The 22,733-nt window shown below is 40.1% G+C and overlaps 1 protein-coding gene across 1 annotated transcript in view; it reads left to right on the top strand.

The window, feature by feature from the left end:
* The window catches only part of LOC122657102 (oligoribonuclease-like), an 82,691-nt gene extending 69,065 nt beyond the window's left edge, over window positions 1-13,626 (top strand). Inside the window, exons 7-8 of the mRNA XM_043851880.1 lie at window positions 2,754-2,844; window positions 13,402-13,626. Coding sequence (XP_043707815.1) covers window positions 2,754-2,844; window positions 13,402-13,517 — 207 coding nt within the window. The 3' untranslated portion in view covers window positions 13,518-13,626. The remainder of the gene's footprint in view (window positions 1-2,753; window positions 2,845-13,401) is intronic.
* Window positions 13,627-22,733: the final 9,107 nt, after the last annotated feature.

The following is a 22,733-nucleotide window of genomic DNA, read 5'->3' as shown; positions in this document are numbered from 1 at the left end:
TAGGTCTAAAATCAGATAGAGAGGAGGCACCATCTTTTTTAGGGATGAGGCAGAGGAAAGTCTGATTGACCTGGGCAAGCTGGCTAGGGTTGAAGAAGAAGCTGTGGATAGCTTTAATGAGGTCTCCTTTAATGTGATCCCAGCAGCTCAAGAAAAATCCCATGCTAAAACCACCGGACCAGGGGCCTTATTGGTTTTATGAGACAAAACAGCCTTGGTGATTTCCTCATAAGAAGGGATCTCAAGGAGCGAGCAAGCCAGAGGGGAGGGGACAAATTTGTTAATGAGGCCAGGAGGGAAGGGGGATGAGGGGGGGGGGGGGAAGGGTACGGTTAAAATGGGAGGTGAAGTAGGAGACAGCCTCGGATTTGATGTCGAGGACAGAGGAAAGGGGGGAACCATCCCTAGCAATGAGCAAAGTGATGGAGTTGGCGCTCAATCTGGCTTTCAGGGATCGGTAAAAGAAAGTCGTGTTAGAATCACCCAACTCTAGCCATTTAATGCGGGATTTCTGGCGGAGAAAACTTTCTTCCGAAGTGGCGAGGGAAGCGAGCTCTGCAGAGATCTTTTTCTCTTACTCAGCCAATGAGGGGTTGAGTGGATCCGATTGAAGACGGGATTGCACAGAGGCAAGGTCGGATCGGCAAGAGGCAACCCGGGAGGGGATATTGCCAAAAGTGGCGGAGTTCCAAGACTTGAGGGCGGATTTGGTGAGACGAAGCTTTTTGGCGAAGGCAATGAGGGGGAGGGAGGGGCAGTGGACGGGGGAGCTCCAAGAAGTGAGAATGGTGGGGAGGAAGAGGGGGTTGGAGGTCCACATGTCAAAGAACTTGAAATGCTTGGGGTTGAAGGAGGAGTATTGCTGAATAAAGAGATGACCAGGGGCCTTATTGGTTTTATGAGACAAAACAGCCTTGGTGATTTCCTCATCAGAAGGGATCTCAAGGAGCGAGCAAGCCAGAGGGGAGGGGACAAATTTGTTAATGAGGCCAGGAGGGAAGGGGGATGAGAGGGGGGGGGGGAAAGGGTACAGTTAAAAAGGAAGGTGAAATAGGAGACAGCCTCGGATTTGATGTTGAGGACAAAGGAAAGGGAGGAACCATCCCTAGCAATGAGCAGAGTGATGGAGTTGGCGCTCAATCTGGCTTTCAGGGATCGGTGAAAGAAAGTCGTGTTAGAATCACCCAGCTCTAGCCATTTAATGCGGGATTTCTGGCGGAGAAAACTTTCTTCCGAAGTGGCGAGGGAAGCGAGCTCTTCAAAGATCTTTTTCTCTTCCTCAGCCAATGAGGGGTTGAGTGGATCCGATTGAAGACGGGATTGCACAGAGGCAAGGTCGAATCGGCAAGAGGCAACCCGAGAGGGGATATTGCCAAAAGTGGCGGAGTTCCAAGACTTGAGGGCGGATTTGGTGAGACGAAGCTTTTTGGCGAAGGCAATGAGGGGGAGAAAGGGGCAGTGGATGGGGGAGCTCCAAGAAGTGAGAATGGTGGGGAGGAAGAGGGGGTGGGAGGTCCACATGTCAAAGAACTTGAAATGCTTGGGGCCGAAGGAGGAGTATTGCTGAATAAAGAGATGACAAGGGCTGTGGTCAGACAGGCCTTGCAGAAGGAAGTTAGCATGAGAGTGAGGGAAGGAGGAGAGCCAGGCTTCATTGACAAGTAAGCGATCCAATTTGCATGCAATACGGTCATTTCCCCGTCTTCGGGGGAAATTGCATAAGGATGTATGTTGTATACCCAAAATGTTAGGATGGCTACAAACTGGCTATCTGTAAATTGAATAAGGGATGTATGTGACCTATTTGCTGGTGGTGTAAAGGTAGACCTGCACTGACCATATAGCTGGACTTTGTCAAACCAACCTCAGATCTTTGTGTGTGTGGATCAGGATTTAAAACAGTGGCACAGATGTGCTAACTTATATAATCGTTTTGGGACAATTTCTCATTTGCTGATGGGCAGAGTAGGTCCTTCTAGCTAGTGACATCAAATAACTAAACATCACTGTCAGGAGGATCAAGTTTTGCTCTGATAATGTTGAAACAGCTGCTTGATATCAATTATATGTGTTTAGCACTTCTATGGGCACTGAATAATGAGAAGCCTACTGCTTGGAGGCATAAAATGTTGTAATTCAATCAGATGACCATCTTTATCTCTGTGACATCAAACATATTCATTTATCATACAATATAAGCGACTGGGTTGGATGGCTATTTTGTGAAGACACCTCCTTGGGTGCTTCCTGTTAAATTGGGCTTGGAAAGCTAACCTTGTTAGCAGGAGTCCTCAGTCCTATAGTTAATGAAATGCACCTCTCTGTTAAAAGCAGAGGGAGGTTATTTGGATGCAAGGATTGAGGACAAATTTCTGGGATCAGGAATTTGGGTTTCGAGTAAGCAGGCTATAATATTTGAAATTAGACCATCTTGGGTTTGGGTTGAGTTTCGTTGGAAGACTTGTTTTTGAGGTTTTTGTTTTTCTCATAGGGGCTCCTGAAAAGTAAGTACGCCAAGTTTGACGGACCCTTCATCTTCCTTTAACCAACGAGGCAACAAAAATAAATAAAGTTGCTTTTGGACAAGTTACCCTCAATATGATATTATGATTGTCTCTTTGCCCAAACAATCATGCTAAGAACATATGTCATACATTTCTTTTCAAATGAGTAGGATATGCTCAGAAAATTCTTCTCTTTTTTCCCCAAGCTTTATTTACTAACTCATGCAAATTTATTTTTTTTCTTGCCAGAAATATATGCCAGATTTGGCCAGTCTTTTCCATCACATAGTTGTTGACGTAAGCAGTGTCAAGGCTCTATGCATCCGCTGGTTCCCTGGAGGTAACAATTTAGCTTTTTGTTACTTCATTTTGATGAATCTGATATTCTTATGTTCATATTTTATTTTCTAGATGAATAGCTGATTTTGTAAAGAAGGAAAAACAGAAAGTAAAAATAATTTATTGAGGACCTCATATACAACAACTCAGCCTTATCATTCATTGGAGCTACTCCCAAATCAGCTGTAATATGATCATTCCTTACTAGTTTTACCACTCATCTCCGCTACACTGAATTTATCTATATGATGCTTCTTAACTGCCCAACATTCCGCACCTTACATTATAGCCGGTCATATGACTGTCCCATTAAAAATCCACTGTGACACTACACTATGAGTTACCCTATTTAGATCAAATCCCTTCCAGCTCCACTCTTTGCCCACTTGTCTGTCAAGCAGTGCCTATATCTTGGGCTTCAATGGAATGAAATGTTTGCAGATGAGAAGAAAGATATTAGCCTTCTGAAGAGCGGTTAAGAAAGTATGGTAGAGCCTGGAGAAGGCAAAGAAGCCAAGCACTCACAGGCAAAGAAATTTCTCTTTCAGATAAGGTGTCAACAGATGCCATGTATCACCCTCATTGTGGAAGGTGATGAACTAGTGAACTTCTCCTAGAGATCCTGTTATTACTTCCTCCCCTTTGTGCTCAATTTATCAAAACATAAGAATGCTGCAGAAATGTGCCTCTTTTTTATGATGCCGAATACAGATATGATCTAGGAAAGCTAATGCAGGACTATAGGATGAGGAATGAATCCATACTTTCTCACAAAGAAGCAATGGATGAACTGGTGGCCTGCTGTTTCACCGTCCTCGGCATTTTTAGTAAGCATTAAGAGAGTCCAGGTTGTCCTCTTTTGAACCTTCTGAGTATTTTCCCTTTTATCTTTTGACTGACCTCCCTCAAAATTTTCCTTTTCATTGGTGTTTTGGATGGAGAGAGATAATGTAACGAAATCAGAAGAAGAACACTACCAGAAGAGAACCGATTGGGGAGGCAGCCAGAGAGATTAAGAACCAATGGCTGACTCATGGAACTAAAACTTGGAACTCGACCAGGTTTCGACCCTGGGAAAAACTGAGATCTCGGTCAATTTGGTGCATTTTTTTTTCAACTCGAAAGCTGGTTTCGGTGGGTTTTAGACTTAGTTTGGGTCTGAAACTTGGTACTTAGCCTATTTTAGGCCATTTAAACACAATGGCTCTATCAAATTTTGCAAAAACAAAGTCCAAATAGGAGGCATGTATGGGTGTGGCTGGTTTGGTACTGGGAATATGGGCCCAAAACCTGACTCAATGCTTTGATTGTCGAACTCAAGTGTTGACTGCCCAAACTGACCATAGCCACTATATTCGGAACCAGTGCTCTCCTAGCCTTAATCATGGTCATGATGAGGCTGAGATGAATGCCACGATTGACGCTCACTAGTTGTATCTATACTCATGCTTCCGAAATTGAAGAATCACAAATATAATGCAAATCATTCAATTTTGTAGTTGAATCAACTCTCTGATAGGTTGAAGATTAAAATCCAAAGGCAAAATGAGGCAGCAATAGCTCACAGGGGAAGAAATGAAGGTCTTAGCAGAACTCAATCGAAATCTCACGAGTTCTGTCGAGTTCTGGGTGTTTTAAAAGGTAAAATGGGTCAAAATCTGGGTCGGGTCGAGATCTCGACCCGATATCTCGACTCGACCAAGATTTCAATGGAGAAATTGCACTTTTTTAACTCATAGGCCATCTCGTCTCGACATTTTGAAAAATCGAGATCTCGCTCAAGATTTCGCGAGATCTCGCGAGTTTTAGTTCCATGGGCTGACTCCCCCTCTCAAATCTTATTTATAGATATAAACTTTAGTACAAGGACTTTTAGTTGGAAGTTAAAGAATGTACAAGAACAAGGAGAAGACTGGAAGTAGAAGGTTGAAGAAGAAGAGAAAAGATGGTGGAAGGTTGTGTGTTGGAGTGATGTCTCCTCCACACCTATATTACTTAATTAATAAGATGAAAGAAATTACATACACCTCCCTAGGGAGGTAAAAGATAAAAAAAGGAAAATTACAATATAAGGCAACTAGTTAACAAGCTAGTTCCTACAATACCTTTACTACACAAACTCTAACACTCACCCTCAAGCTGGAGAATAAATGTCATGCATTCCCAGCTTGCATAATAGAGTACCAAACTGAAGAAAAGTAAGTCCTTTGGTGAAGATGTCTGCCAATTGATCACCAATCTTCACAAAAGGGGTGTAAATGTAGCCAGAGTCTATCTTCTCCTTGATGAAGTGTCGGTCCACTTCAATGTGCTTTGTTCTATCGTGTTGCACAGGATTGTAAGCAATGCTTATAGATGCCTTGTTATCACTGTGGAGCCGCATAGGTTCTTCAGTATCAAACTCCAACACTCCTGAACCAATCATCTTAACCATATGATCTCACAAACGCCACGAGCCATTGCCCGAAACTCTGCCTCTGCACTAGATCTAGCTACAACAGGTTGGTTTTTTGCTTCTCCATGTGACCAAATTACCACCCACAAATGTGCAATAGCCAGATGTAGACCTTCTATTTGAAATGAATCCAACCCAATCAACATCTGTGAAACCTTCAACTCTCAAGTGGTTGTACTTGGCATACAGTCCTTTCCCTGGAGAAGACTTCAAGTACCTGATAATGCAGTATACAGCATCCAAGTGTCCACTCTTGGGAGCATACATAAACTAACTTACCACTCCCACAACATAAGAAATATATGGGCGAGTCATAGACAGATAGATAAGCTTCCCCACTAGCCTCTGGTACTTCCTTGCATCAATAAGAGAGGGACCACAATCTTCTCCTAGTTTATGATTCTACTCAATAGGTTAACTTGCTGAGTTTCAGCCCAACATCCCTGTCTCTTTCAACAAATCAAGAGCGCACTTCCTTTGACATATGTTGATTTCTCTTTTGGACCTTGACACTTCAATTCCTAAGAAATACTTCAAGGGATCCAAATCTTTAATCTTAAATTGTTGAGCTAGGTAGGTCTTCAGCCTAGCTATCTCAGCTCCGTCATCTCCAATCACAGCAATGTCATCAACATAGTCAATAAGGGTTGTAATAGTACCATTACCTCGCCGGGTAAATAAGGTGTGATCAGCTTGACTTTGGGAATACCCATGCTTCAAAATGGCTTGCCTAAACCTCCCAAACCAAGCTTTTGGATATTGTTTTAGATCATATAAAGCCTTTTTTAGGAAACACACCTTCCCTTTAGCTGAAGGGAACTTGAAGCCAGGAGGGGGTTGTATGTACACTTCCTCTTGTAAACAACCATGGAGGAAAGCATTTTTCACATCCAACTGATATAGTGGCCAATCTCTATTTGCTACCAATGATAAGAAAACCCTTATACAATTATGTTAAGCCATAGGAGCAAATGTCTCCTGATAGTCAATCTTGTACACCTCACTGTACCATTTGGCCACTAACCGGGCCTTGTATCTCTCGATTGTGCCATCTGATCGGTACTTGACTGTGTAGACCCATTTGCATCCAACTAGAACTCTCTCCCTGGAAAGGTCAACCAGTTTCCAAGTACAGTTCTTCTCAAGAGCCGTCATTTCCTCAGACATGGCTTGTTTCCACTTTGGGTTAGACATAGCTTCAGTGACATTTTTTAGAATGGAAATAGAAGAGCGGGCAACAGTGAGGGCAACACTTGTAGGAGAAAGAGCATCATAGGAAACAAACTAGGCTCCATGATTAGTGCAAGCTCTCTTTTCTTTTCTAACAGCAATAGGAAGGTCTAAATCAGAAGGAAGAGGAGGGATGTCACCTGACTGGGGAGGATGTATCTCAGGATGTGGATCCAAGGAGGACTCTTGGCAAGTCTTCTTTTGCTTGTTCTTCTTTCTCTGGTACACAATGTGGTAATCCTTCTCATTACCAGTTACCACCACTTGAATTATCATCAATAGCACCAACAACACCTTCTTTATGTTTCCCAATATCAAATAGAAATGGGGAAGTAGGCAAAGGTGGGAGGAAAGAGATATCAATAGCCTCTTCATTCCCACTATTCTCTCCCTGAAGAGGATGTTGAGAAAAAGTGAAGAAAGGTATAGATTCAAAGAAGGTGACATCTTTGGAGAGAAGTCACCGTCGGGAAGAGGGATGGTAGCACTTATACCCCTTGGTAGAGGAGGAATATCCAAGGGAAATGCATTTGAGTGTCTTGGGGTCAAGCTTAGTCCTAATAGATTTATTGACATTGATATAACACATACACCCAAAGACCTTGGGAGGAAGAGAGAAAGCAGAAGTTTGGGGAGACAATGTTTCCAAAGGGGATTTGGAGCCAAGAAGTTTAGTGAGGCATGCGGTTGATTAAAAAGGTGCAGTGAGTAGAGCTTCAGACCAAAAGGTTTTAAGAGCATGCATGCCAAATAAAAGTCTTCTAGTGACCTCCAATGAATGGTGATTTTTCCTCTCAGCTACCCCATGTTGTTGGGATGTGTCAACACAAGCTACCTGATGGATAATGCCATTATCAGTGACAGTTTTGGAAGTCACCATACATGTACTCCCCTCCTTTATCAGAACGAACGATTTTGATTTTAGTTTCAAACTGAGTATGAACCATCTAATAGAAATGTGTAAAGGCAGCATAGACATCACTTTTATGCTTCATCAAGAAGGTCCAAGTGGACTGAGAATAATCATCATCAAATGAAACGAAATAACGGTAATCAAATAAAGATATAGTAAGAGAAGGCCCCAAACATCAGTATGCACAATATGGAAGGGAATTATTGATCTATTGTCATTGTAAGGATAAGAACGAAAATGTTTAGCAAATAGACATGGTTCATACTGAAATACATGGGAAGGAGGAATGAACGAAAACAAATGTGGCAATTTTTGTCTTATAACACTAAAGGAAGGGTGGCACAAAAGTTTATGCCACATCACATAGTCAGCGGTACTATTGTCACCATGGCCATATATGTAGGACTGAGCAGTAGGTAGGGGTGATGGTCCTGGATCAAGAAGGTAGAGTCTATTTTCCTCCCGTCCACTGCCAATAATCCTCTTTGTCATCAAATCCTGAAAAACACAATGAGAAGGAAAGAAGGTGACACAACAATTCAAGAATTTGGTAGATGAATTACAGATAACATGTTGTTAGTGGCAAAGTTAGGGACATAAAGAGCAGAGTCAAGAGAAATAGAAGATGTGACTCGAATAGTACCCTTACCAGAAATAGAAGAACGGGAACCATCAACAATTTTAACCTTATCCCTACCAAAACAAATGGTGTAGGAATCATAATACTGAGACATACCGGTCATATGGTCTGTGGCACCAGAGTCAATGACCCAAGAGTGTACAGATGTAGAGGCCTGTAAGGTAGAAGTTGAAGAATCTTACTCTGCAGGAGTAGTAGAAGAGTGGCCTAGTCGAGACATCATCTGGTGTAGTGCTGCAATATCATCCTGAGTGAGAGATCTAGTGTCTGTCTGTAGTCCATATGGAGATCCCATGGGTGAAACCTTAGTCATCAAAGTGTGTGCTCTGACTCCCCCTCTCTTTCTGCCTTACATACTAGGGGGACTGCCATAAAGTATCCAACATCTCTCTCTAGTGTGTCCAGATTTCCTACAATGGTCACAGCTGAATCTATCCATGTCATTCCCTTGGGGTGGAACCTGGCCTCTTCCTCTAACAGCTGACATAATGTAGGAATACATGAAAAAAGGGGATGCTACCCAAACCAAATGGGGAGTAAAGTCTCAACCCAAATACATTCAAAAGAACCTTTCAAATACTGGTAATCACAGTCCAGCAATCAAACAAGTCTCAACCCAAATACATTCAAAAGAACCTTTCAAATGCTGGTAATCACACTCCAGCAATCAAACAAGGCAAACATCTGAAAGAAAATCAACTCCACCAAATCCTTCAAAGCATCGTTTCATTATACAACCACTAGCAAGCTCAAACAATCATAAGGCACCAATTTCAAGCAAACCAAAGTGTCATGAACCATTTCTCTGGCAAAATAGAGAAATTTGGCGATAACTTGAAAACAAGGGAAAAACTAAGTTGTGGAGCACCAAAATGTAGAAGTATGGAGCACTGACCGAATGAAGAAGAGAGAGAAAATATCAAAATAGACTGGCGGTAACATGGACATGGCTGGATTTACTTGGGATGAGCTTCTAATGCGTATTCCTTCAAAAACATGCTCTTTTGATGTCTTCATGGTCGTCATTCATGTTCCTTGCAAGTTTACTTCAAATATCTCACATAATACAGTCTCCATACAATGCAGTCCACATGGCAGCCAACAAACAAGGAAAAAACAAGGGAGGTGGTACCTTGAATGAGGTCTTCTCAGAGTTGTGGCTCAACAGCCCTTCTCTTCATGAACCAAGGGGCAAGAAGAAATGAAAGGAGGGCCTAGGGCAATCCAAATGGACCCTACCCCAGCCTCAATGGCAGCCGGATGAGTGAGATATGCCCATTCCAAGAAAAAACTGGCGGTAAAGGTGAAGATGCTGTCCCACTTTGGTTTGAGCTTCAAAAGCTCTACTTCTTCATGTGAGACCTCTTCTTGATGTTCCAGTGATCTTCAAACAAGTTCATCTCATGGTTTCTTCGAATCTTTCACTTAGTATTCTCTTCCTTGGAACCCCTTTCTAACCTTGGGTTCCAAAGAGAAAAAGAAAGAAGAACAAGAAAGTTACTCGACTCGCAAACCAGCAAAGTGTGCTCTGATACCAAGTTGGAAGTTAAAGAATATACAAGAACAAGGAGAAGACTGAAAGTAGAAGGTTGAAGAAGAGAAAAGATGTTGGAATGTTGTGTTTTGGAGTGATGTCTCCTCCACACCTATATTACTTCATTAATAATATAAAAGAAATTACATACACCTCCCTAGGGAGGAAAAAGGTAAAAAAAAAAAGAAATTACAATATAAGGCAACTAGTTAACAAGCTAGTTCGTACGATACCCTTACTACACAAACTCTAACACTTTTCCTATTCAGACTAAGAAAGTACAAATAAAAGGACTTGAAGTCCTAGACTCTAGAGACCAACCAAAACTCAACTAGGAAACTAAAGAAAGAGAGAGAGACATCCTTGATAGAGAGGAAACTTCCTATTGTGGTTACATAGCCATAACTTTAACACTCCCCCTCAAGTTGGAGCATACAAATCACCCATGCCCAACTTGGAACAACCCTTCTCAAATGCTAGACCGAACAAGGATTTAGTAAACCTATTACCAAGCTGATCACCAAAGGGAACCGACGGATTGACCAGTAATTTCTTCATAACAGCATCCCGAACAAAATGACAATTTACTTCAATAAGTTTAGTGTGCTTGTGGAACACAGGATTACTAGCAATATAGATAGCAGCTTGATTATCACAGAACATCTTCATAGGGGAGATAATTGGAAACCCCAACTCAGTGCATAAAGACTTCAACCACATAAGTTCAGCAATAGTGTGAGTCATAGCTCTATCTTCAGCCTCGGCATTGGATCGTGCCACAGTAGTTTGCTTCTTGCTCCGCTAAGTGACTAGATTACCTCCAACAAAGGTACAATAACCAGTAGTAGACCTCCTATTACTGGCTGATCCAGCCCAATCAGCATCAAAGAATCCTACAAGATCAACTCTCTAACGAGACTTATAAATAAGCCCTTTTCCAAAAGCACCTTTCAAGTATCACAATGACATTTCTTGGGAGTTTGCATGAATTGACTGATAACACCAACAACGAAGGAAATATCTGGCCTAAAAAAAGGGCGTACCCAATGCACAAGGCTCCCGCCACTGCGGGGTCTGGGGAGGGTCATAATGTACGCAGCCTTACCCCTGCTTTAGCAGAGAGGCTGTTTCCAAACTCAAACCCATGGCCACTTGGTCCCAATGGAGCAACCTTTACCGTTGCACCAATATCTGGCCTAGTAATAGTTAAATAAATAAATTTTCCAACTAATCTCTTGTACTAATGTTTATCCTCAAGTTCTTCTCCGTCATTAGTCCCAAGCTTCTGGTGAGGGTCCGTAGGAGTATCAACAGGTTTAGAGCCAAGCAAACCAGTTTCAAATAAAAGATCCAAGACATACATGATAAACTGATACCTTTCTTATTGTGTAACACCTCAATCCCAAGGAAATACCGAAGAGGACCTAAGTCCTTCATCTGAAAATGCTGATGTAGATATGATTTTACTGCTGCAATTCCTAAAGCATCATTCCCAAATATAATTATAACATCCACATAAACCACCATTACCGCAAACTTGCATAGTTGTCACGGCGATTAGGCAACCGAAGGCGGTGGAGAGAGCTAAAGTTCAAGGCGACACCAACTAGGCGTACAAGGCGCCCGCCTAGGTGACCATGGCGCCCAAGTCGACCAAGGCGACGCCTTGACAACTATGCAACCTTGGAATCTTTGTGATGCGTAAATACAGAGTGATCTGAGTGGCACTGAGAGAAACCATAGCGAGTGACAATAGTGTTGAATTGTCAAACCGTGCTCTAGGGGATTGTTTCAACGCATAGATAGCTTTATGTAGTTTGCATACTTTTGCCCCCTAAGCAACATACCTAGGTGGTTGCTCCATATAAACTTCCTCCTACATGTCACCATAGAGAAAAACATTCTTTATGTCCATCTGATAGAGAGGCTAGTCCAAATTAATGGCAAGAGAATTGATAACACGAATGGAGTTCAGATGGGAAAGAGTCCAAATTAATGGCAAGAGAATTGATAACACAAATGGAGTTCATATGGGCAATAAGAGAAAAGGTCTCAAAATAGTCAACACCATACATCTTATTGTACCCTTTGGCAACAAGACGGGCTTAAAACGTTCAATAGTACCATCGGGATTGAATTTGATAGTTTATACCTAGCGACACTGAACAAGATCTTTATCAGGAGGTAAATCAACCAATACCAATGTGCCTCGAGATAATAACGCCTCCATTTCAGTGTCCATTGCTACCTTCCAGCCAAGATGAGAAAAAGCCTCATGGTAATTATAAGGAACGGAGTTAGTAGAGAGAGAAAAGGCAAAATTATGTAACTGAACAGGAAGATGAGAAATGGACATATACTGCTCAGTAGGATACAGCCAAGGACTTTTGAGTACAGGAACGCTTACCTTTATGAACAGCAATGGGAAGATTAGAATCCATTGGGAAAACCGATGGAGCAGGATTAGGTGGCATGGGAGGAGAGGCAAGAACCACAGAATCAGAGTCTGATGGAATGACTGGTGGAGCAGGGGTCATACTAGCGGGAGGCACAGTCCTCTCGTGTCGCTGATACACCTGTAGAGGTTTATTAGGTGGAACATCCGAAGGAATGAGTTCTGGAAGTGAAGGACTGGGCAAACTTGCAGTAGAAGGTAGTACAGAAGGAGAAAAGTATGGTGTATTCTCGAAAAAGTGACATCAGCACTAATGTATTGTTTATGAGAAATACGGTCGTATCATTTATAGCCCTTTTGAGTTTTGAGTTTAACCAAGAGAAATGCACTTAACAGCCCGGGGGGAATTTTATCAATATGAGGGGATAAAATCTGAACAAAACAAACACAACCAAATACTCGTGGTTGTAAAGGGAAAAGAGAACTAGTTGGATAAATCACAGAGAAAGGGGATTTGTTATCTAACATAGACGAAGGCATTCTATTGATGAGGAAACAAGCAGAAAGAATAGCATAAATGTTTGGGAACCTACATGTGAATCATAAGAGATCGAGCGACTTTAATGTATTGTTTATGAGAAATAGGGTCGTAACATTTATAGCCCTTTTGAGTTTGAGAATAACCAAGGGAAATACACTTAACAGCCCGGGGGGGAAAGTTTATCAATATGATGGGATAAAATCTAAATAAAACAAACACGACCAAGTACTTGTGGTCGTAAAGGGGAAAGAGAACTAGTTGGATAAATCACAGAGAAAGGGGATTTGTTATTTAACAAAGACAGACATTCTATTGATGAAGAAACGAGTAGCAAGGAAACCAGAAATGTTTGGGAACCTACATGTGAATCATAAGAGATCAAGCAAATTTGGTGATCCATATATGACATGTGGCTGATCCAAATATCCTTTTTATCTGGTGTGTTGCAGTTTGTTGCTCAAATTTGTGGCATTAGTCCTCATCTGGGTACTCATGGTAAGCTTTAATCCCAAGTCATTTCACCATGTGCCTGCATGAAACTTTGAAAAATCTTTGAAAGTCAACCTTCTGACAAAATGATTTGGGAGCTGAAAATGCTAGTCGAGAAAGTAAATACATGGTGGACCATTGATGCCTTATCAATCTAATCATTAGTTTGCCCATATGAATTCCAGTTTGCTTGAATTATGTGGGCCATCCAGATGCATATTTGCACAAATTTACGACAGAAGGATAAAAGAAGGCATTATCTAAGGACTTACCCCCCCCCCACACACACACACACGAAGGGGACAGTCCCCCTTAATGTTGGTCATATTCATTGTTCTTATGGCAATTACTTTTCCTATAGATAGCAGAAAAGCTCCTTCAAAGGAAAACAAGCATAGAGCCATGGATGACATCAAAGAGAGCATCAGGGAACTAAAATACTTCAAGAACAGCATTTTCAAACCGTCCAAGAAGTGAGAAGAACAAGGCATTGTAAAGAATGAAGGAGAACAAGGCATCGTACAACATTGCTTTGATGGTGGATAGTTAAATTTTCCAAATATTGCCAAAGTTGGGTGTGTCCGTCCTCTATATCTGGTACATATATTAACAATCAATTTCTTGTTTTTGTTATCTTTCTGACAATGATGAGTGCTTTTATATTTTGATGTTATATATCTTTTTTAATGGAATATAAACCCATTGAAAAGAGGGTGGACCTTGGTGTGACGGTGAAGTTGCTCCATTGTGACTAAGTGGTCATGGGTTCGAGTCTCTGGAGACAGCCTCTCTGCGAAGCAGGGGTAAGGTTGCCTCCTACATTATGACCTTCCCCAGACCCCGCAGTGGCAGGAGCCTTGTGGTACACCTTCTTTTTTATACCATTGAAAAACTAATCATCAAATAGCATACAATGGTGGTCTGTCAATAGTTCCCTTCAAACTTTTCCTAGTATTGCCTTGGTAACTAGTATATGAGCAACAAAAATCCAGATACGTCCCTGCTTTAAAATAGGTACAGAACCAAAAGTCTCAATTGTAGCATCAATATTTTTTTTTAAAAAAAAAAAAAAGAGTAATTTTCATGGCCAAGGATGATCATTCCTTGCAATCGGTCCATTCGTCTAACTTGGTGTTTCCCAGTGACATTAGTCCCTGCAATCCCCTTGCCTATGTTTCTTGGGTACATTCTACAAAACAAAAATCCATATTCCATAACAAATTGATTTTTAAACAGTGCCACAGAAGCCCAACTATCTTCTCTGGTTGTATAATCATAGCTCTCATCACAAATGATCAGTGGATGATTCATAGTAGATTGTTTCTGGTAATCTATTAGAGATAGTAGAGATTGAGTCTGACTTGGTTCAAGCTTGTAATCATAATTATAGATGTGCAAATCCTGAATCCACTTACAAATATTTTGTAAAACAACCCATGGATTTTGGGGAACATTGGTGGAAAACACACGAATTTCTTGAATACCACAGGAATAATCAAATCTATAAGAGAGGACAGTTCAAAAACCCGAATCCGTTTGGAAAAATTGCAAGAGTATGCCAATCCTACTCAAGCTCTTGAGGACAAAAAACACGAAGTTGATCAGCATTTATAAGACTAGAAAGTTTGGGAGAATGTTCTCTGTGCCACAGTGCAGGCTGCGCCCAGGCACAAGGGCAGCCTGTGCAGGGGGGCAGGGTGGTCATTGTGCCCACCTCTATGTGCCTAGGCGCAACCTGTGCTGCGGCACAGAGAACAACGGTCTTTTATACTGAGTAAGGAGGTCGCCAACTAAAATTTTCCAGAAGAATAACTTGAACTGAAGGTGTAGTTTTACTATTAGTTTCCAACGGAATTGTCACACTACTTTGTGCAAATTCCACCAATCTGCATGGAAGGAAATCCGAAACAGGTGAGATGCTACCACTTCAGATGAAAGGTTACCATTCTTAGTAACTGGGCAGATCAAGAAATCTTGGTGATGTGCCTAACTAATGCGAATCTTCAAAATACTTTCAACAATATGATGAACGAAATTGAGTGTATTAGATTAGTGTTTCACCAAAGTGAAGAAGCTCATGAGCCTCGCAAGAAAAATTGATGCTTGGTAGGATTGTTGCAGGTATACTAAACCCATCAAGATGAGGAATCCAAGGGCCAGTCCCGTCTCCCATCTCCTATCTTCTGACAAACTAGAGTTCTAATCTATTTAACATTATTCCAAATCCAAGAGCCATTTCTAAGTCTAAAAAATGGCTCAAGCAGCTCAGAGGTTCGAAAGTATTTAGCTTTTAGTACACGGGCCCAAAGGGCAGAGGAAGTATTTAGCTTTTAGTACACGGGCCCAAAGGGCAGAGGAATTAGTAAGGAGATGCTAGCCTAGTTTCAGAATCTTGTTCTTTCCATGATGCACCCCTCTTAACTGAGGCACAAATGTCTGAAGTAGGAATCAAAGAAAGGGATTGAATAGAAGAACTCCAAAGCATTTAGCGATCTCAGATACGTCCATATCAATCGAACGGGTGACTCATTATTTCGATGAATCATTTCTTCGAACAAGCCTTGTTATGGATTAAGCTCTTCGGAATACTTAACAAACCACCCCCACCCCCACCCCCACCCCCCCCCCCAAAAAAAGACCTTTAATTTACAAATATTTCATGGGCAAAGATGATGTCAAATAGTTGTCTACCTTTGACAAATGTCGTTTGGCATGGACAAATATATCTATCAAGATAAACTTAAGCCTATTCACTAATACTTTTGCAATAATTTTATGGGAAAGAGAACGCCACCTGGCCCGCGAAATGACTGCCGCATCCACTTGGAACAATGGAAATGATCAGGGGTGTGACGGTCATTTTGCATGCCCCTATGTCAAGGTGTAAGGTCGGTGCATGCTTTCTCACTAATTTTATAAGATACAATACATACAGTTATAGGCTTAAAATCCTCTACCCTTATTGCCTTAGGTTGTTTTGGAACCAAGGAGATAAGGGTTCGGTTAGTCCCAAAACTTAAGATGTTATTTTGGAGGGAAAAAATCATGAACACCATTAACAATATCATCTTTAATGATATCCCAACACTAATGACAGAAAACAACAGATATAGCATCATGACCTGGGACCTTAAAAGCTCCAACACTGAAAAAGATAAATTTAATTTCCTCTTCTGATGGTATAGTTGTCAATGCTAATTTTTTCTAGTTTGAAAGAGTGGGCTGAGAAAAAGTTTCAATGAAATATGGGTATAATAGATTAGAAGAGGCAAATATACCTCTTAGATGATCAGCAAAAATTGTGCCATTGTAGGTGTATCATAGACCATATTCCCATCATGGTCCTTAATATAGACAACAAAGATTTTTCTCAATTGAGACCAACTATTATATGGTAGAATTTGGAATTTTAATCCCCTCATCAATGAGAGGAACTAATCTAATTCTTTTTTTTTTATTTGTTTTGTACGAAGGAAGCAATCTAATTCAAAAATAAACAATTGTCTAAGGAGAACATTTTGAGGATTCCAACTTATGGTACTGCAAAAAAAGAGATTCTTTGAAATTAAGGAGATGCAAAAAATTCCCTATTCCACTTTTTAAACTCCCATACTTTCTAGCTTAAGAATCAAGTTTTGTTGGCCTAACATTTCACATTTAGATCTTAAAAATCTAGAAATTGTAGAAGTTTGAATCATGCTACTTGAAAGAAGAAGAGTTTCTTATACGATCATTTAGGCTGGCAGGTCTGCAAAAGATTGGGTTGTGATCAGACCATAGTTAGTAAATATACGAATAATACATGTATAAATTCGTGCTCCCGTTGTGTCTTGGTGCAGCGGTAAGGTTGCTCCATTGTGACCAAGTGGTCACAAGTTTGAGTTTGGAGACAGCTTCTCTGCGAAAGCAGGGGTAAAGGTGTATACATTATGACTCTCCTCATACCTTGCAGTTGCGGGAGCCTCGTGCACTGGGTACACCCTTTTTCTTTTAATTCGTGTTCTCATATTACTCGAAACCATAAAACCGTTTTAAATTATTCGATTTTGGTTTTAAATTTGAGACCGTTTAGTTCAACAGTTTGTGCCTTTAAACAATATGTTGATGATTATTTTGAAAACAATGAAAATCAAACATGGATTGATAGAAGTGTATATGTGAAATTTGTAATAAAATAATTGAGTTGGATTCATTCAAATACATTAGTATAATAGTATTCAATGTTTCTATAAATATTTTGGCCGGTATGCACTAGGGTTAAAGTTTGCATCTGAGGTTGGTATACATGGATCATGATCCTCTACTGTCGAGCTGCCCGGCAGGACCGTACAGCCCAGACACAGTGAGGCATGCAATGACCGCCTTACCCCCACTCAGGCAAAGCGTTTGGGCAGAGGCAAGGCGGTCATTGCACTCCTTACTGTGTCTAGGCTGCACGGTCCTGCCAGGCAGCTCGGCAATAGAGGATCTGGATTGCGGTATACATAGGATGCTACCTAGAGGATGAAAGTATGTAAATGTTTGAGGCACCACCCCAAGGTGGTGAGATGAAATGTGTCAAGATCCTTCCCAGAGAAGTTGAGCTCAAGGTGGCCAATATACTACCCCGATGAGGTGGAGACAATATGAAATTATGAAAGCATGAATTCCCTCTATGATGGAGCAGATGCAATACTGATGCTCTGGAAACGAAATGTAAAGAATAGAAAATAAAGTAAGGTAAAGTAAAGCAAAGCAAAGAAGGAAGTATTTATAATGAAGTAAGATTTAAAGTACAATTTGTCAATTATGAACTCATATGATTTAAAGTTTGTAAAGTATGTTCTGTGGCGATGATGCATTTATCGTTGTGTTTTTTGGGACTTTGCTTATTGGGCTGTCGAACTCACCCTTATGCAATGATTGAAGAGAATGATGGAGACTATGGAGAGTATATGGATGCTTGATGGAGCTTTGATGGATCTTTCTTATTTAGTTGTCTCTGTTAGGAATTGATAATGTTCTATTTTTTTTCTTTTGGGGTTGTAATTAATGAAGTAGTGTTCATTTTGAGGTTGTTTTTGAATGGTTTGGTAAACTGATTTAGACTAGTAAATCTTCATAATGAACATTAAGAAGATGGGTGATGGGAGATTTTCTTCACCTACCACTAAAAATTGTTTATGCATAACTATTTTCCAAATGATTTTTCATTCTATATTATATAATGTCTAATAGTTACCAAATAGTTTTTATTTTTTCATCAAAATGGTTTTCTTTAATGATTTTTTTTAAATTGGCCAAAAACAAAATGAAAAAATGATACCAAAAAGACCCTTAGTTGAGCATCTTGATGACGATAATTTTTTTTTAATGACCGATTTTCTACATAAGGCGAGTCTAAGAGATTTTAAGGTTTGATGAAACTAACCCTAATGGGAAGGTGGGAAGGGAAGACGTGTCACCTAAGAGATTTTAAGGCTTGATGAAACTAACCCTAACGGGAAGGTGGGAAGGGAAGACGTGTCACCGAAGGAGGATTGAGTCAGAGAGGAAGATTTTAATGGAGGGGCATTGTAGGCCAAACTGTTAGCGGCGGCAGAAGCGAATCAATTCAAAATCAAGTTCAAAAATTTGAAGCACAAGGATCTCATTGAATACATGAACATCATACTAACCTTGATGGGGATGGAATGGTCACCTAGAACCCTGGTTTGAGGTATCAGATCGGATCGGTCGATTTTGGCCGGATCGGATCGGTATTGGCTGAGGCTGATCCCAATACCGATCCAATCCAACTGTACGGATAGGGGTAAACATGTAAAAAAATAGTTTTTTTTTTAAGAAAACAGGGACAAAAGTGTCATATTTGCCCGAGTTTGGACGATCCCAATCTGTATCGGCTTATCCGATCCCGATCCGATCCAATCCAGTCGATACCGAGATCACGAACCATGCCTAGAACACACAAGTGGCGTGTTCCTCCAAAGGAATGCAGCACAAGGTCATGAACACCAATGCTTGCTTTTCTCTCCAATGGCCAAAGCTTGAGGTTGAAAAAGGAGACTCTTCTCTTTTCAACTCTCAACTGTCTAAAATTATTAGTAATTGAAAACTAACGATTAGTTCTTAAAATTGACCTAAGCCTTCTCTTTTAAAGAGAATGCTTATTTTAGAGATTACAAACTAACGGTTCAAATCATCCAAAGTGGTGTGATCCTAAAGCGCAGCCCTTTAAGTTATCCATATTTGCACATAAGGAAATCTTTACAATAAGTTTTCTTTAATTGTATAAAAAGACATCTCTACAAAAGGCGTAACCTGAAAACCCCCAATCGGTAGATGTTTTATTACACTTTCTCCCCACACTACTAATATCCATAATAGACCCCCGTAATCATGGAATAAAATTCATTGTCACGATTTCGGTCTACTATAATTAAATAATTAATCACGAGAGTGCATGTCTAGGACTTTGAATGGCAGAAAAACATTTGAAAATTATTTCCAAAATAATTTAATTTAATAATAATAAAATAAAATTTCCTTTTGCAAACAGTTCACATTTACCAAGGCCTTGGATTTGGTACAATCAAATCCGACAACTCTCTTTTGGATGTTCTCCCTGTACGGATAGTGGAAACCCTATTGAGCATCACATTTATTACTATCCGGATTGCATACACCGAGCGGCCGATATATAGTCATTCATTTTGGTAGATATCCATCATTGACTCATCACAAATGCACACAACATGAATAAAATAGAAAGTATCTCTCAGGTATGAGAAAAGTAACTACCAAAGATTCCCATCGCAGATCAAAATATAACGGTGAATAATCCAAGAATCTTTGTGGATCAATGTTCAACACTAGATGTGCCCGTATTTATATTTTTGCTCAATCCCTATTGAACGAATGTATACTACGGCAACCATAGAACAAATTCCCCAACTCTGTCCAAAGTTGTGAACAACAAACTGTATAAAGTGGACAGTTGCACTGAATAACAATTATGACAAGCACATAATATAAGTAAATCAACTAATTAATTTAATCAAATTAAATCGGGTTTGATGGACACACATCAATATGTAACATATCCAACACAAACTAGGGGAGGTAGGGAGAGAGGTTGAAGGTGGTGAGGATGTGTCACTCAGTGATGTTGGGAGAGAGGTAGAAGGCAGCCACAATACAAGAGGTGGTGATCCTAGAAGAGAGAGTTAGGTATTATTGTGCATGGTAGATCGGTCAAGGGATCTTCAAAAGGGAATCATTCTTCATCAAATATCACATGGTAGGAGATAATCATCCTCTTGGTTGCAGTGTCAAAACACTTGTATTCTCTATGGCAAGAAGTGTATCCCATTAAGGTGTGAAGACTAGACCTATAATCAAGCTTGTGTTGATTAAAAGAACACAAAAGAGGATAACATGCACTGCCAAACACCCTTAGGTGATCATATGTTAGATGTTTACTATAAAGTTGATATATAGGTGACACATTATGGAGCACAGGCGTGGGTATTCGGTTAGTAAGAAACACCGTCGTATTGAATGCATGATGCCAAAATTGTCGTGACACAAAAACATGTGCAAGAAGTGCAGGACCAGTTTCCACACCCTCGTATTTTTGCTAGATCCCAATTTTTCTTACTTTGTTTGTTTGGATCCGTGAATCGACCCCCATTAAGTTGGGATAAGGCTGAGTTTGTAGTTTGTTGTTTGTTGAAGTACATCTAATATCCTTTTAGGGTTAGAACCATAGGCATCTAGATTAACTAATCTATTCCAGAATATCTGTAGATCTTTGGATTCGATTTACTTAAGATTCTGGAATGCTGATAATGAAAACAAGAAGGCCCTCATTGGATGATAAAAAATTTGCCGACCCACTAGCTCCGGAGATCTTGGATTGTGTAAATCAGCAACACATAAGAACGCCCTCGTTCTTAAACTGGGGTGGAGGCTACTCACTGAAAAGTCTTCCATTTGGGCTTGAATCTATAAGGCAAAGTATTTCCCCAAGACTTCAATTTTTTACCCTAAAACACTAGCCAAACGGGGATCTTGGACCTGGAACAATATTGTGTTAGTCCTTCCAGACCTAACGAAAATGGTGTGTTCTCAGATTGGTAATGGGAAAAATACCCATTGTTGGTTTGACCCTTGGATACCATCAAAACCAAGTCATACTTTTCCCTCAATCAGTTTTTTTAATCCAAACTTGGTTAATGTAAATGACTTGATCTCTGATGGTAATTGGAATCAACTTGTCATGTCTTCTTGCTTCCCTAATCATGTTATTAATAATACTTTGAAAATAAATATTTCGGAATCTAATGATTTTTTGAGTGTTCCCTTTCTAATTCAGGGTCGTTTTCAACTCAATTCGTGGTCAAGTTCATTTCATCAACTAATTAGCCCTGCCCGATGATCACCAAATGGTGGTATTTTTTCTGGAAGATTAACATTCATCCGAGATTTAAAATGTTCTTTTGGCGTCTCTTATATGCAGGACTACCTGTTAAAGCTTCTATCTCGAGATAGATGCACATCGAGCCTACTTGTGTTTTCTGTGGTGATTGCGATGAATCAATTTGGTATCTATTCCTGTCATGTGTTTGGATTAAGCGTATCTGGGCATCTGGCCCTCTTGGATTGAGAACTAAGCATCTATCCAGCCCTTCATTGGCACATCTATGTGCTTCTATCCAAAGGCTAAAAAATTTTGATAAACAATCTTTATTTTGGTTTTTTCCAGTCTTTATTATTACATGCTATTTCATTTGGTCTGTAAGAAACAAAGTTGTTAAGAGATTGGTCACGGCTGATCCCATGATGGTTTTGAGAGATGTATTTCGATGGCTTGTTGATTTACATATTCAACCCCCATCTCATACTATACATGCATCATCACCTTACAAGTACTGATCTCATGAATTGAATCAGGATTCTTACCCTGACTTGCAATTCCCTGGTTTGATTTGCACAAGCATCTATGACTCTAAACTAAGATTAACTGGTTGGGCTTTTTCAATTTTGCTAAATGGCCAGGATGATTTAACATCTGCAGGTAGACTAACAACCACTGATGAGAAGGAGATAGAACTTTACGGACTCTTGCAGAGGTGGAAACATGTGAAGGCTAATATCAAGCTCAAAGAAGTGTGGTGCTACAACAAAGATCTTTGTTCTTTATTTTTTCCAAGTGATAAAATGTGTTTACCCTGGAACTTAGTTCAATACTACTTTAGTTTAGCTGAGGAAACTGCAAACTTCTCTAACGTTAGTTTTAAATGGTATAGTAACAAAACCTTTTATAAATTGGTTTTGGGTTTGACTCAGTCTAGGGTCAATAGCAGTTGATCTCTTCCAAATCCCAGTGATGTACATATTTCATTTTAAGTAATATAAGGTTTCTTCTCATTTAAAAAAAAAAAAAAAAAAACCCTAACCTATTCCAAACCTTGGAGCCAATATCAATTATTCATTTTACCAAAAAATAAATAAATCAATCAATTATTCAAGTTGTTGATGTTTTAATAGAATAAGGTGGGCAAAAGTGTAAGTCTAGAAACATAATGTAACAACCAATAAGAATGAGACTTATCTGATTAGTATGACACCGAAATATCCTTGTAGAAAGAAGTACACCAATACACGTTCTCTTGTGATACCCGAATAGTAAAGGTAGAGTTAAGTCGCATC

Source organism: Telopea speciosissima, chromosome 1 (assembly GCF_018873765.1).
Source record: "Telopea speciosissima isolate NSW1024214 ecotype Mountain lineage chromosome 1, Tspe_v1, whole genome shotgun sequence".
In the NCBI taxonomy this organism is placed as follows: domain Eukaryota; kingdom Viridiplantae; phylum Streptophyta; class Magnoliopsida; order Proteales; family Proteaceae; genus Telopea; species Telopea speciosissima.
The sequence above is the reverse complement of the archived record's forward strand: the minus strand, read 5'-3'. Positions and strand labels throughout refer to the sequence as shown.